This window comes from Dermochelys coriacea, chromosome 10 (assembly GCF_009764565.3).
Source record: "Dermochelys coriacea isolate rDerCor1 chromosome 10, rDerCor1.pri.v4, whole genome shotgun sequence".
Lineage (NCBI taxonomy): Eukaryota > Metazoa > Chordata > Testudines > Dermochelyidae > Dermochelys > Dermochelys coriacea.
In genome coordinates this window covers 38,422,362-38,435,782 of record NC_050077.1, presented here as the reverse complement: position 1 = coordinate 38,435,782, position 13,421 = coordinate 38,422,362, and the positions used below count along the sequence as shown (strand labels likewise).

Below are 13,421 nucleotides of genomic sequence, written 5' to 3'. Positions count from 1 at the left end.
CCTGGTCTGCCATGCTTTCTTGCCCTACCTGAAAGATAAGGTGGCGCAGGTCCTCACAGACAATACCACTGCGATGTATTACATCAACAGGCAGAGTGTTGCCAAATCTTCGGCCCTTTGTCGGGAAGCACTCAGCCTCTGGGACTTCCATGTGTGGCATGCCGTTCATCTGGTAGCCACCCACCTGCCCGGAACCAAGAACATCCTGGCAGATCGCCTCAGCAGGACCTTCTCGTCTTGCCATGAATTGTCGCTTCATCCGGAACTGGTTAGCCTAATCTTCCACAGGTGGGGGACTCCCCAGGTGGACCTGTTCATGTCCTGGCAGAACAGAAAGTGCCACATATTCTGTTCTCTTTAGGGCAGGGACAAGGGCTCCCTGTTAGACGGCTTCCTGATCCCGTGGTTGGAAACGCTGATTTACGCCTTCCTGCCAGTGCCATTAATCCACAAGGTCCTGCTAAAGGTGAAGCAGAACCGAATGACGGTCATCCTTATAGCCCCAGCGTGGCCTTGTCAACACTGGTTCAGCATACTGCTGAGTCTTTCGGCAGCCACCCCACTGCAGCTGCCTCTTTGGCCGGATCTGCTGTCCCAGAACCACTGCAATCTGGTGCATCTGAACCTGGTGGCGCTGCACTTGACAACCTGGCTACTGCATGGCTAAGGGGACGAGCAGTGGTGTTCCGCTGGTGTCCAGCAGGCCCTGCTGGGCAGCATGAAACCCTCCACTAGAGCTACCTATGTGGCAAAATGGAAGCAGTTCATGTTTTGAGCCTCGGATCATCACATTAGCTGCAAGACATCCTGGACTATTTGATGCACCTTAAGCTCCAGGGCCTGTCGCTATCTTTGGTAAAGGTACACCTGGCAGCCATTTCGGCATTCCACCCTCTGTTTCAAGGCAGATTGGTCTTTGCTCATCCCATGACAGTGCAGTTCTTGAAAGGTCTGGAGCTCCTTTACCCGCATATCCGGGACCTGGTTCCCCCCTTGAATCTTGTGCTGTCAAGACTCATGGGACTCCCCTTTGATCCCTTGGCTTCCTGCTCCCTCCTGCTTCTATCGTGGAAGGTCTCCTTCTTAGTTGCTATAACTTCAGCCCGTAGGGTATCCGAGATCAGGGCGTTCACGTTGGAACCACCTTATACGATCATCTATAAGGACAAGATCCAACTGTGTCTGCACCCGGCCTTTCTGCCCAAGGTCGTCTCCCTGTTCCATACTGGCCAAGACATATTCTTACTGGTCCTTTGTCCAAAGTCTCATGCAATGGATGAGGAACGCAAGCTGCATACCCTGGATGTCAGATGGGCACTGGCCTTCTACATAGATAGAACAAAACTGTTCCGTAAGTCTACGCAGTTGTTTATTGCTGTCGCAGACAGGATGAAGGGTCGCCCAGTGTCTGCCCAGAGAATTTCGTCTCGGATCATGGCCTGCATCTGTTACTGTTATGAGCTGGCAAAAGGTGTCCCCACCCGCGATCATGATGGCTCACTCAACTAGGGTGCAGGCGTCATTGGCAGCCTTCCTCGCTCAAGTGCCGATCCAGGAAATGTATTGGGCTGCCACCTGGTTGTCCGTCCACACATTTGCTTCGCACTATGTGCTGACCCAACAAGTTCAAGACGACGCTGGTTTTGGCAGAGCAGTGCTTCAATCTGCAAGACTGTGAACTCTGAGCCAACCTCGGAGGATTCTGCTTGTGAGTCACCTACAGTGGAATCGACATGAGCAAACACTCAAAGAAAAAACGGTTACCCACCTTTTCATAACTGTTCTTCAAGATGTGTTGCTCATGTCCATTTGATTAGCTGCCCTCCTACCCCTCTGTTGGAGTTGTCAGCAAGAAGGAACTGAGAGGGCGTAGGGCTGGCAGCGCCTGATATACTGCGGTGTGAGTGCAGCACCCCAGAGGGCACCATAGCTGGCCCTATGGATACCGCGAAGGCAAAAGTCTCTGACAGCTGCACAAGTGGATGCATGCACACCTACAATAGAATGGGCATGAGCAACACATCTAAAAAAACAACAGTTACAAAAAGGTGGGTAACTTGCCCCCACCCCAAGTCTATTGTATAACTGTTCCTAGATAGGATATGTGATGGGTTTGATCACAGAAACCCCCGGGGGACTGCCACCTGATGTGTCAAGACTACTTCTGCTCTTGCTTTCCTGCCCTGTTAGCTTAGGACTTCAATGCCCTGCCTGGTTTGAGCCAGACCCATTAGCCTTCTGCACACCCAGATCCAGGGTCTGAACCACGTCCCCTAACAGCTGTAGGCTTAACTATAAGCAACTTAGGAAGTGTTTCTGCCTTTAACACTCAGATGCCCAACTCCCAATGGGTTCCAAACCCTAAATAAATCCGTTTTACCCTGTATAAAGCTTATACACAGTAAACTCATAAATTGTTCGCCCTCTATAACACTGATAGAGAGAGATGCACAGTTGTTTGCCCCCCCCCCGGTATTAATACCTACCCTGGGTTAATTAATAAGTAAAAAGTGATTTTATTAAATACAGAAAGTAGGATTTAAGTGGTTCCAAGTAGTAACAGACAGCACAAAGTGAATTACCAAGCAAAATAAAATAAAACATGCAAGTCTATGTCCAGTACTGTCAGGGTTCCCTCCCACTCTGAACTCTAGGGTACAGATGTGGGGACCTGCATGAAAGAACCCCTAAGCTTATTTCTACCAGCTTAGGTTAAAACTTCATCAAGGCACAAAGTCTTTGCCCTTGGATTAAGTAATCGCTGCCACCACCAAATGATTTAACAAACAATCAGGGAAAGGAGAACTTGGAGTTCCTATTTCCCCAAAATATCCCCCCAAGCCCTAACAAGTACGGTAATAAAACTCACTAAAATAAAGATAAATAAGATAATAAATAAAATGAGATAAAAACCTCACTAGTAAGCTTCCTTTTACAGACTAGCCTCCTTCTAGTCTGGGTCCAGCAATCACTAATACCCCCTGTAGTTACTGTCCTTTATTGCAGTTTCTTTCAGGTATCCTTGGGGGGTGGAGAGGCTTTCTCTTTAGCCAGCTGAAGACAAAAATGGAGGGGTTTAAATAGACTCTGTCTTGTGGGTGGAGACCCCCTCCTCTCTCCTATGCAAAATCCAGCTACAAAATGGAGTTTTGGAGTCACCTGGGCAAGTCACATGTCCATGCATGACTGAGTTCCTTACCAGTCAAGCCACATTCCTGGGAAAGCCCAGATGTGGACTGGCGTCTCTAAGTTCATTGTTGGCTTAAGGGCTTCTTGACTGGGCACTTACTGAGAATAGTCTTTTCTCAGGAAGCTGACCAACTGCTTCACTAAAACCTACTCAGAATCAAACAAGTGTGCAGCTAATATTCATAACTTTGAATACAAAAATGATACATGCATACAAATAGGATTAATAGATTCAATAGATCATAACCTTTACAGAGATGTTACATGGCATATGTAGCATAAAACACATTCTGGTTATGTCATATATACATTCATAAGTATATTTCCAGAAAGCCTTAAGTCACAGGATAGTATCAACAAATTGCTGTGATGCACTTATTACATTAGTGGTGGTTGTTGGGATAAAACAGAAGTGGGCTTGATGTGCAAGCTTAACTGACAGGAAAAAACCTCCCTGTCAGAAAGCTAACGTTTAAAGTTGCTGCTATCTCCCCTCCCCAGGGTACTGTCAAACAGCTGCTGATGTTCTCTGAAGCAGAGGGGAATCCCTGCCTGTTGGATGTCTGCGGGAATTTCCTGGCTGTGGGAACGGACTTGGCTCACTTTAAAATCTTTGATCTCTCTCGCAGGTATTAATAAGCATTTACAAGGGTCTGAATCTATAACTCAGGTTTCTGTCTTTTTCTTTTTTTCTCCTTTTTTACCTTAAGGGAATTTTGTACTAGTGAAAAATGCTAGACTGACAACCCTGGAGACTGAATTAATAGAATAGGTACATCAAAGGCAGTGGGAGTGCAGGCTTTTTCGTGGCCATGTGTGTGCATGCCCTGTAGAGGTTATCTTGGCCTATTCAGTCCTTGGCTTCTTAAAAAAAAAAAGTATATATATTTTTTACTTTGTAGACTCCTGCCAAATTTTGCTGCTTTACCTTCAGTGTTTACAGGGAGAAGCTGAGGTTAGAAGACCCAGCCTTACCTAGTGAGGTGTATTGACAGGTCAATAGTATCTGATAAACTGATGTTTTATACACTCACAAACCACTCTTGTGAGAAGTTGACCCTTTTGTATTCTCAAGTTCTTCTTCAAATGCTTGTTCATGTCAATTCCAATCAGGTGTGAGCACGCTATATGCACGACAACTGGAAGATTTTTCCCCTAGCAGTATCCGCAGGGTCAGTCTGGGTGCTCCCTGGAGTTGCGCCTTCGTGGCACCCAATATAGAGCCCTGCTGACTTGACCCCCCACCTCCAGTTCCTTCTTACTACCTGTGATGGCTAGCTAGAACTCCATTGCTCTTGCTTCAGCAAGCATGTGCTTCGCATTATCACCCTTTGTATATATAGTTAGAATTAGTAGTAGAGTAGTTACTTAGCGTAGATCGTTTTTCTCATAAGTTTCCTATTGGGGTTCCCCCCCCGCCCCTGATGCTTTTCCCTGGCACCGGGGTATGCCTCAGTCCCCAGGCTTTAAGCCGTACTCAGACTGCAGCAGGCTTATGCTGAGAAATGACCCGCACACTTCGTGCTTGAAGCGTCTCGGTGAGGATCATCTTAGGGAGCGTTATAAGATCTGTAGAGGGTTTTGCCCCAGGACCCTTAAAGACAGAGAAAAGCACCTCGAGTTTTGCTTATGGAGGCAGCATTTCAGCCTCAGTTGGAGCCCGGTGCGGTGGACCCAGCCCCAAGTGCTGCTTCTTTGGTGCCCAATGCTTCGGCACCGTTGACTCCTCTAGAGACCCTCAGCACCGCCACGGCTCTGTGCACAGATCCCAGAAATTTGTGAGTCCCCACAAAAAGAGGAAGGCTGACAGAGAGGGTTCCCCGACCAGGTCTAAAGACCCAGGTGGCCAGCAATCGGTGAGGCTTCCACTGACTCCTGCACCCGGAGGGGTCCAGTTGAATCCAGACCTGGACTGCTTGCCGGCACCAGTTCCTCGCCCAATACATTCTGTGGGCAAACTGGTGATGAGAGTATCATCCCCAGTGTATCGACTCCTGGCACCGATGGCCCATGTGGGGGAACTGCTCTGATCTCCCACTTGGCATCTCTCGCCAGCACCAAGGGGCTCTGCTCCTCCATGGTCATCACAGTCAGAAACCTCGGAGTCGGAAGTGGAGTCATCGCATTCCAGCAGAAGCAGAAGATCTCGCTCCTGTTGCAACAGACCGCCCTACCCAGGTCAGTGGCAGGCTCCTGAGTGGCCCTTCTGGACACCCTTAGCCTATCACCAAAGCCCGGGCTAGAGCCAGGCTTCCAGATCGGCATCGGTGACCTCTGCTTCACACGCCCTCCACACCAGGGATCCCGGCGGGGACCAATCAGGCAGCCATACCGACATTGACAATCTCGGCACTGATTGCAGCGTTGACAATGGGGGCGCCGATTGCTTCACGTCCTTGGCACCGAGCTCGGCTCTGATCCCGGCATCGATCCTGGCACTGGCTGTGGCACTGACAGCAGCACCCAAGGGGGCTGAGGGCAGGGAGCAGGCTCTAGTACTGGCCGCCATCTCATCCTCCTCATCTCCGGATGAAGAGATGGCTGGCTCATCAAACTCTCCAGCCTTAGAGGACAGCAGGGTCCTACAGCAGCTGCTGAGACAGGTGGCCCAGAACCTAAACACCAAACCGGAGGAAGTAGTGGAGGAGGCTGACCCAATGGTTGATAGCCTTTTTCCTCCAGAGCTATCCCGTATCGCATGGCTGCTGATTAAGACAATCAGCGATGCCACTAAGCCCCTGTGGCAGACCCCGTCCTTGTTGCCGCCTATCGAGAAAAGGTATGAGTGGAGATATTTAGTCTCCTCCAAGTGGTATGAACGCTTATATATGCACCCCCTGCCGGAGTCCCTGATAGTGGATGCGGCCAACCTATGCAAGCACCAAGGCTACCAGGAGCCCTCTCCCAAGAATCAAGAGGCCAAAAAGCTGGACCTCTTCGGGAGGAAATCTATTCGATGGTGGGAGATTTGAAGCTCCGTATCGCTAACCATCAGGCGGTGGTTAGCAAGAACAATTACAATACTTTTGGGGCCATGGAAAAATTTGCAGAACTCCTGCCTATGGTCTCTCCCACAGAGTTTTCCATGCTAGTAGAGGAGGGCAAATTGATCTCTCATGCATCCCTGTAGGCAGTCTTAGACACTGCAGACACAGCATCTTGCATCATAGTTGCTACTAGGGTGTAGCATACCTACCGGGGTAGCTACGAGAAGGAGTTCCTGGCTGCAGGTCTCTAGCCTCCCATACGAGGTACAGCAGACAGTCCAGGACCTCCCGTTTGAGGGTCAGTCTTTGTTCTCCTCAAGGACTCTCAAGCCACCCTGAAATCCCTGGGCCTCCACACCCCTGCCAACCAATGGAGGCACTTTAGACTTCAGCCCCCACCAAGGAATTATCAACCTCAGGGTAGGCAGGAGGGGTCATGCAGGAGGAGTAGGAACTCGAGGAAGAGACCTCATCCCTCCTCTGGTCAGGGCTCTTGTCAGTCTAAACCCTCCTGAGGCCAAAAATAGGCCTTTTGAAGGTGCGCCCTGGCTTGACGCACCGGTGCAAAGACTGGATGCCTTACCTTTTCATCCCATCTATCTTGCATGGGCCCATATTACATCGGACCGCTGAGGCTCCGCACGGTAGAGAGGAGATATTTGTTCCAATTTTCTGCCCTTCTGCACTTCCACCACCCTTTCCCATCCCTCTTCAGGGACCCTTCTCATGAGCAACTCCTTATACAGGAGGTGCTCTCGCTCCTCTCGCTGGGAGCAGTGGAAGAGGTTCCTCAGGAGCAGAAAGGCAAGGGCTTCTATTCCCGGTATTTCCTGATACCGAAAGCTAAGGGCAGACTCAGGCCCATCCTAGACCTGCGAGAGCTCAACAAGTTTATGAAGAAACTCAAGTTCCACATGGTCTCCTTGGCTTCCATCATCTCTTCCTTGGGTCCAGAGGGCTGGTATGCCACCCTCAACTTGAAGGATGCGTACTTTCATATAGCAATCACACCATCCCAGAGAGAATACCTCAGGTTTGTGGTGGATAACAACCACTTCCAGTTCACAGTCCTCCCATTCGGCCTGTCAGCGATGCCTCAAGTTTTTACCAAGTGCACGGCAGTTGTGGCTGCGTTCCTCCGCAGGCGGCAGGTACAAGTGTTTCTGTACCTTGACGACTGACTGATCAAGGGCCGCTCCAGGGTTCAAGTGGAGGTACAAGTCGACTTCATAGGAACAATGTTCAATGAACTGGGCCTTCTCCTGAATGTGGGGAAATCAACACAGTCCCCTGTTCAGCGGATAGAATTTATAGGGATGGTACTGGGCTCAACTGAGGCCAAGGGATACTTATGGGAATCGAGGTTCCGGGCCCTGGGCAACATTATTCGGAGTCTCAGGCAGTTCCTCACCACCACAGCAAGAATTTCCTGAAACTCCTGGGACACATGGCCGCTTGTACCTATGTGATGCAATGTGCCAAGCCAAGACTCCAGCTGCTCAGTTGTGGCTAGTCTTGGCGTATCGGCCAGTTCGGGACAGTTTGGACAGGGTCATGATTCTGCCTCGCCTGGTCCTTGACTCCCTTCTGTGGTGGCTTGATCCACAGGTTGTGTGTGCAGAGGGGTCCTCTTCACCAGCCCCCAGCCAACTCTCTCGTTGGTTACGGATGCATCAGACTTGGGCTGGGGAGCACATCTGGGAGACCTCAGAACAAAAGGCCTCTGGTCTCAGGCAGAACTCACTCTCTGTGTCAATGTCAGAGAGCTGAGAGCAGTACACCTGGCATGCCAGACTTTCCAAGCCCATTTAAAGGGGAAGATATGTATCAGTGATGACAGACAACGCCACAGTGATGTTTTATATCAATAAATGGGGGTGCAAGCTCCTCTCCCCTTTGCCAGGAAGCCCTCATTGTGTGGGACTTCTGTGTAGAGTATTAGATACACCTGCAAGCATCATACCTCCCTGGGGTACAGAACGAATTAGCGGATTATCTCAGCAGGTTGTTCCATGGCCACGAGTGGTCCCTACACCTGGATGTCGTGAACTCCATTTTCCAACAGTGCAGCTTTCCCCAGGTAGCCCTCTTTGCCATGTGACACAACAGGAAGTGTCAGCAGTTCTGCTCCTTCCTTTGAGCAGGGGATTGGACTAGATGACCTCCTGAGGTCTCTTCCAACCCTACTCTTCCATGATTCTATGATTCCTAATCACAGCCCGGGCTCCATAACGGATGCGTTCCTCCTTCCCTAGGGAATCCATCTCCTATATGCAATTCTGCCCATTCCTATCATTCATGCAGTGCTTCTCAAGATACGGAGGGATCAAGCAGTGCTGATATTGATAGCTCCAGTTTGGCTCCACCAGCACTGATACACATTGCTCCTGGACATGTCCGTGGAAGCCCCAGTCACCTTGCCGCTCTTCCTGGACTTGATAACTCAGGATCATGGCCGTCTCCAGCACCTGAACCTCGAGTCATTGAACCTCACGGCGTGGAAGCTCCATGGCTGAATCCGATGGAGCTATCCTGCTCAGACCCAGTTAGACAAGTCCTCCTTGGTAGTAGGAAACCCTCCACCAGAGCTACCTACCTTGCCAAATGGAAGAGATTTTCAATCTGGTTGGCGCAACATCATTTGTCCCTGACAATCGCCTCTATGCCACTCATACTGGTCTACCTTCTCCATCTCAAGCAGCAGAGTCTGTCCATGTCGTCAATAAGGGTTCACTTGGCCACCATTTCTACCTGCCATCCAGGTGCAGAGAGCCAGTCAGTGTTCGCCAACTCTGTGGTCAACCGTTTCCTCAAAGGTCTCCACAGGCTATATCCGCAAGTCCAACAGCTGGTTCTGGCCTGGGACCTCAACCTGGTCCTTTCCAGACAGATGGGGCCACTCTTTGAACCACTAACGATGTGCTTCCTGCTCTACCTCTCGTACAAGGTGGTGTTTTTGGTAGTAATTTCAGCCAGGAGGGTGTTTGAGCTCAAGACCCTACTATCAGAGCTTCCTTACACAGTATTCTTTAAGGACAATATTCAGTTCTGGCCTCACCCAGCTTTCCTCCTGAAAGTTGTCTACCAATTTCACATCAATCAGGACATCTTCCTCCTAGTGTTCTATCATAAGCCGCACACAAGTGGCAGGGAACAGAGGTTTCATTTGTTGGATGTCTGCAGAGCACTAGCCTTGTAAATCGAGAGAACAAAGCCGTTCCAGAAGTCCATTCAACTATTTGTGGCTGTGGCAGACAGAATGAAGGGTCTTCCAGTATCCTCTCAACTCGTTTCATCATGGATCATGTCCTGCATCCGAGAGTGCTATAACCTGGCAAGGGTGCCTGCCCCTCTGCTCACTGCACCCTCCAGCAGGACTCAGGCTTCTTCAGCTGCATTCCTGGTGCAGGTTCCCCTCCAAGAAATATGCAGAGCGGCGACGTGGTCCTCCATACATACTTTCACCGCATATTATGCGATTACCCAGCAGGCCAGAGATGATGCGGTCTTTGGTAGAGTGGTGCTCCAATCAGTGGACAACTCCGACCCTGCCTCCTGAACTTACATTTGGGAGTCACTTGATTGGAATTGACATGAACAAGCACTCAAAGAAGAAAAAAGTTACTCACCTTCTCGTAACTGTTGTTTTTTGAGATGTGTTGTTCATGTCCATTCCAATACCCACCCTACTACCCTGCTGACCGAGTAGCTGGCAAAAAGGAATTGAGGGGGGGTCGGGTCAGCAGGGCCCTATATTGAGCATCATGAAGGCACGACTCCAGGGGGTGGGGTGCCCAGACCTAGGGCTACTGCTAAGGGAAAAAATCTTCTTGCTGTCGTGCACGCGGCGTGTGCACACCTGATTGGAATGGACATGAAGAACACATCTCAAAGAACAATAGTTACAAGAAGATGGGTAACCTTTTTTTTCCAGATCTGAGATTTGGGATCAAGAGTAATGGCTTCAGTGATGTCACTGCTGCTTCTCCATGAGTTCGAATTCTCAGTGAAGATTTGGACTCTCAATCCCAGAGAGCAAGAAATTCATGCACAGTTGTAAGCAACACATATAGTGCATTCAGGACTTCCCGATCTTCAATGTTTGTTTCCATCATTACTCCAATTATCAATGAGTATTTCTTTGGGGATAAATACAATGTTGTTACTGGAGTGGAGTTTGCATGGCTTTTTTTTTTTTCCTAGAGCGAAGGGAAACTTGAAATAATTACCTTTTTCCCCACAATGATTCCCATCTTGAGTGACACTGAGCAACAGCATCATGGTTTGTTACTGTCATTCACTAGCCAAAGCCTTCTGTGGTAAGGCTGATGATGGCTCAGTGAGTAGCTTGATACTCTCCCATGTAGGAAACCTGGCTTTAGGAACAGAACAGGGAGTTTCGCAGCTCTCTCTGAGAACATAAGCAATACTTTTGGGCAGTTGGGAGGAGTCCACAAAAACTTTCTCAAGGCGTTGACTTCAATCTATAAAGTGGAGTGGGTCTTGGATACTTAAGACTATCTTTTTCCCTTTGTACTTAGTAGTTGAGAAGAATTTGGATATTTCTACTGACAGCCATAAGTACAAACATAGGACGAGTAGAGGGTCCTCAACTTTGGAATTCACTTCCTCTATTGAATCAAAAGAGCCTAAGTTTGTTGACCTACAGGGCAGGGTGTAAGGTTCTCCCCCCCCACCTCCCTGCTTTTTTTGGGGGGGCGGAACTTTTCCTGAGGTGAAGTACTTGATTAAATTCTGAAATGAGTGAGAGTTTAATTAATATTAGTCATACTGTTATGTTGAAATGTGCTTCTACTCTGACAAGTGACTGTCAAACTTGTACATTTTGATTCCATACTTCTGCTCCTTGTATGTGTTCAGAACCCCTTATGTGTTGACAGTTAGTGATGTAATAAGTTTGAGAACCCTGCAGAAGCAAGAGAGTAAGCGGAAGTCTGTTCTTTCTTATGTATCTTGTGTATCAGCAGCAGAACAATTTGCAAAACTCCTGTCAGTCAAACCTGTGAAAACCCATTGGCAGCACTGGCATTGCACAGGTATCACAGAGGGCCTAATTTGAAAACCCTGGGTTTGTGCAGGGTATCACTATGACTTGTGGGGCCTTTACTATTGGTGTTGATGTTGGAGATTGAAAGAATCCAGCTTAACTCTCAGATGTCAGGCTGAATTTTTAGGGCTGTAATTTTTTTTTGTAAAGTGAGCATATTTGATCTGGAATTAACGAGAGACAATAAATAGAACTCCAGAATGTTGTTTTTATATATGAATTCAGAGGCCATGCCTGGTTTTCATTTTATAAATCTAACAATAAATACTGTCACTCTTGTTAGCTGTATGCCAGTGACTGATAGGAGGTGTTCTCTCAGGCAGAGTGAATGCTGTTACTGTTGCTGCTACAGTAGGAAGGATTGATTGGGTAAAGGGAGAAAGGAGGACAAAAGTGTGAACAATTCAGTCTCTTAGGCTATGTCTACACTGCTCGGCAGTTCAGACTATGAGGATGTGAACGTAGTACTGTTTTGAGAGGACTAAGTTAATATGAACTAGGATCCTTTTAGTTCATGCTTGCGTTATCCACACCGGGGTCTTACAGCACAGCAGCACTTTGGTGCACACAGCTGTTTGAATGCTGGAGTCCAAACTGCAAGGCAGTGTAGACAAACCCTTAGAACTTTTCTACATGGAGAAACTGACTAGCATAGCTGAAGTGGAATAACTATTCCACTATAACAGGTTTCAGAGTAGCAGCTGTGTTAGTCTGTATTCGCAAAAAGAAAAAGGAGTACTTGTGGCACCTTAGAGAATAATAAATTTATTAGAGCATAAGCTTTCGTGAGCTACAGCTCACTTCATCGGATGCATTTGGTGGAAAAAACAGAGGGGAGATTGATATACACACACAGAGAATATGAAACAATGGGTTTATCATACACACTGTAAGGAGAGTGATCACTTAAGATAAGCCATCACCAGCAGCGGGGGGGGAAAGGAGGAAAACCTTTCATGGTGACAAGCAAGGTAGGCTATTTCCAGCAGTTAACAAGAATATCTGAGGAACAGTGGGGGGTGGGGTGGGGGGGAGAAATAACATGGGGAAATAGTTTTACTTTGTGTAATGACTCATCCATTCCCAGTCTCTATTCAAGCCTAAGTTAATTGTATCCAGTTTGCAAATTAATTCCAATTCAGCAGTCTCTCGTTGGAGTCTGTTTTTGAAGCTTTTTTGTTGAAGGATAGCCACTCTTAGGTCTGTAATCGAGTGACCAGAGAGATTGAAGTGTTCTCCAACTGGTTTTTGAATGTTATAATTCTTGACGTCTGATTTGTGTCCATTCATTGTTTTATGTAGAGACTGTCCAGTTTGGCCAATGTACATGGCAGAGGGGCATTGCTGGCACATATCACATTGGTAGATGTGCAGGTGAACGAACCTCTGATAGTGTGGGTAATGTGATTAGGCCCTATGATGGTGTCCCCTGAATAGATATGTGGACAGAGTTGGCAACGGGCTTTGTTGCAAGGATAGGTTCCTGGGTTGGTGGTTCTGTTGTGTAGTGTGTGGTTGCTGGTGAGTATTTGCTTCAGATTGGGGGGCTGTCTGTAAGCAAGGACTGGCCTGTCTCCCAAGATCTGTGAGAGTGATGGGTCGTCCTTCAGGATAGGTTGTAGATCCTTGATGCATTGGAGAGGTTTTAGTTGGGGGCTGAAGGTGATGGCTAGTGGCGTTCTGTTATTTTCTTTGTTGGGCCTGTCCTATAGTAGGTGACTTCTGGGTACTCTTCTGGCTCTGTCAATCTGTTTCTTCACTTCAGCAGGTGGGTATTGTAGTTGTAGGAATGCATGATAGAGATCTTGTAGGTGTTTGTCTCCGTCTGAGGGGTTGGAGCAAATGCGGTTATATCGTAGAGCTTGGCTGTAGACAATGGATCGTGTGGTATGATCTGGATGAAAGCTAGAGGCATGTAGGTAGGAATAGCGGTCAGTAGGTTTCCGATATAGGGTGGTGTTTATGTGACCATCGCTTATTAGCACCATAGTGTCCAGGAAGTGGATCTCTTGTGTGGACTGGTCCAGGCTGAGGTTGATGGTGGGATGGAAATTGTTGAAATCCTGGTGGAATTCCTCAAGGGCTTCTTTTCCATGGGTCCAGATGATGAAGATGTCATCAATGTAGCGCGAGTAGAGCACTGGCATTAGGAGACAAGAGCTGAGGAAGCGTTGTTC

General features: G+C 48.2%; 1 protein-coding gene across 11 annotated transcripts in view; it reads left to right on the top strand.

Annotated features, from left to right (window-relative positions):
• IFT140 (intraflagellar transport 140) overlaps positions 1–13,421 on the top strand; it is a 250,730-nt gene that overhangs the window by 109,221 nt on the left and 128,088 nt on the right. For all 11 annotated transcript variants that reach the window (XM_038420185.2, XM_038420186.2, XM_038420187.2 and 8 more), the window contains one exon: positions 3,691–3,818. In XM_038420185.2, coding sequence (XP_038276113.1) covers positions 3,691–3,818 — 128 coding nt within the window. The remainder of the gene's footprint in view (positions 1–3,690; positions 3,819–13,421) is intronic.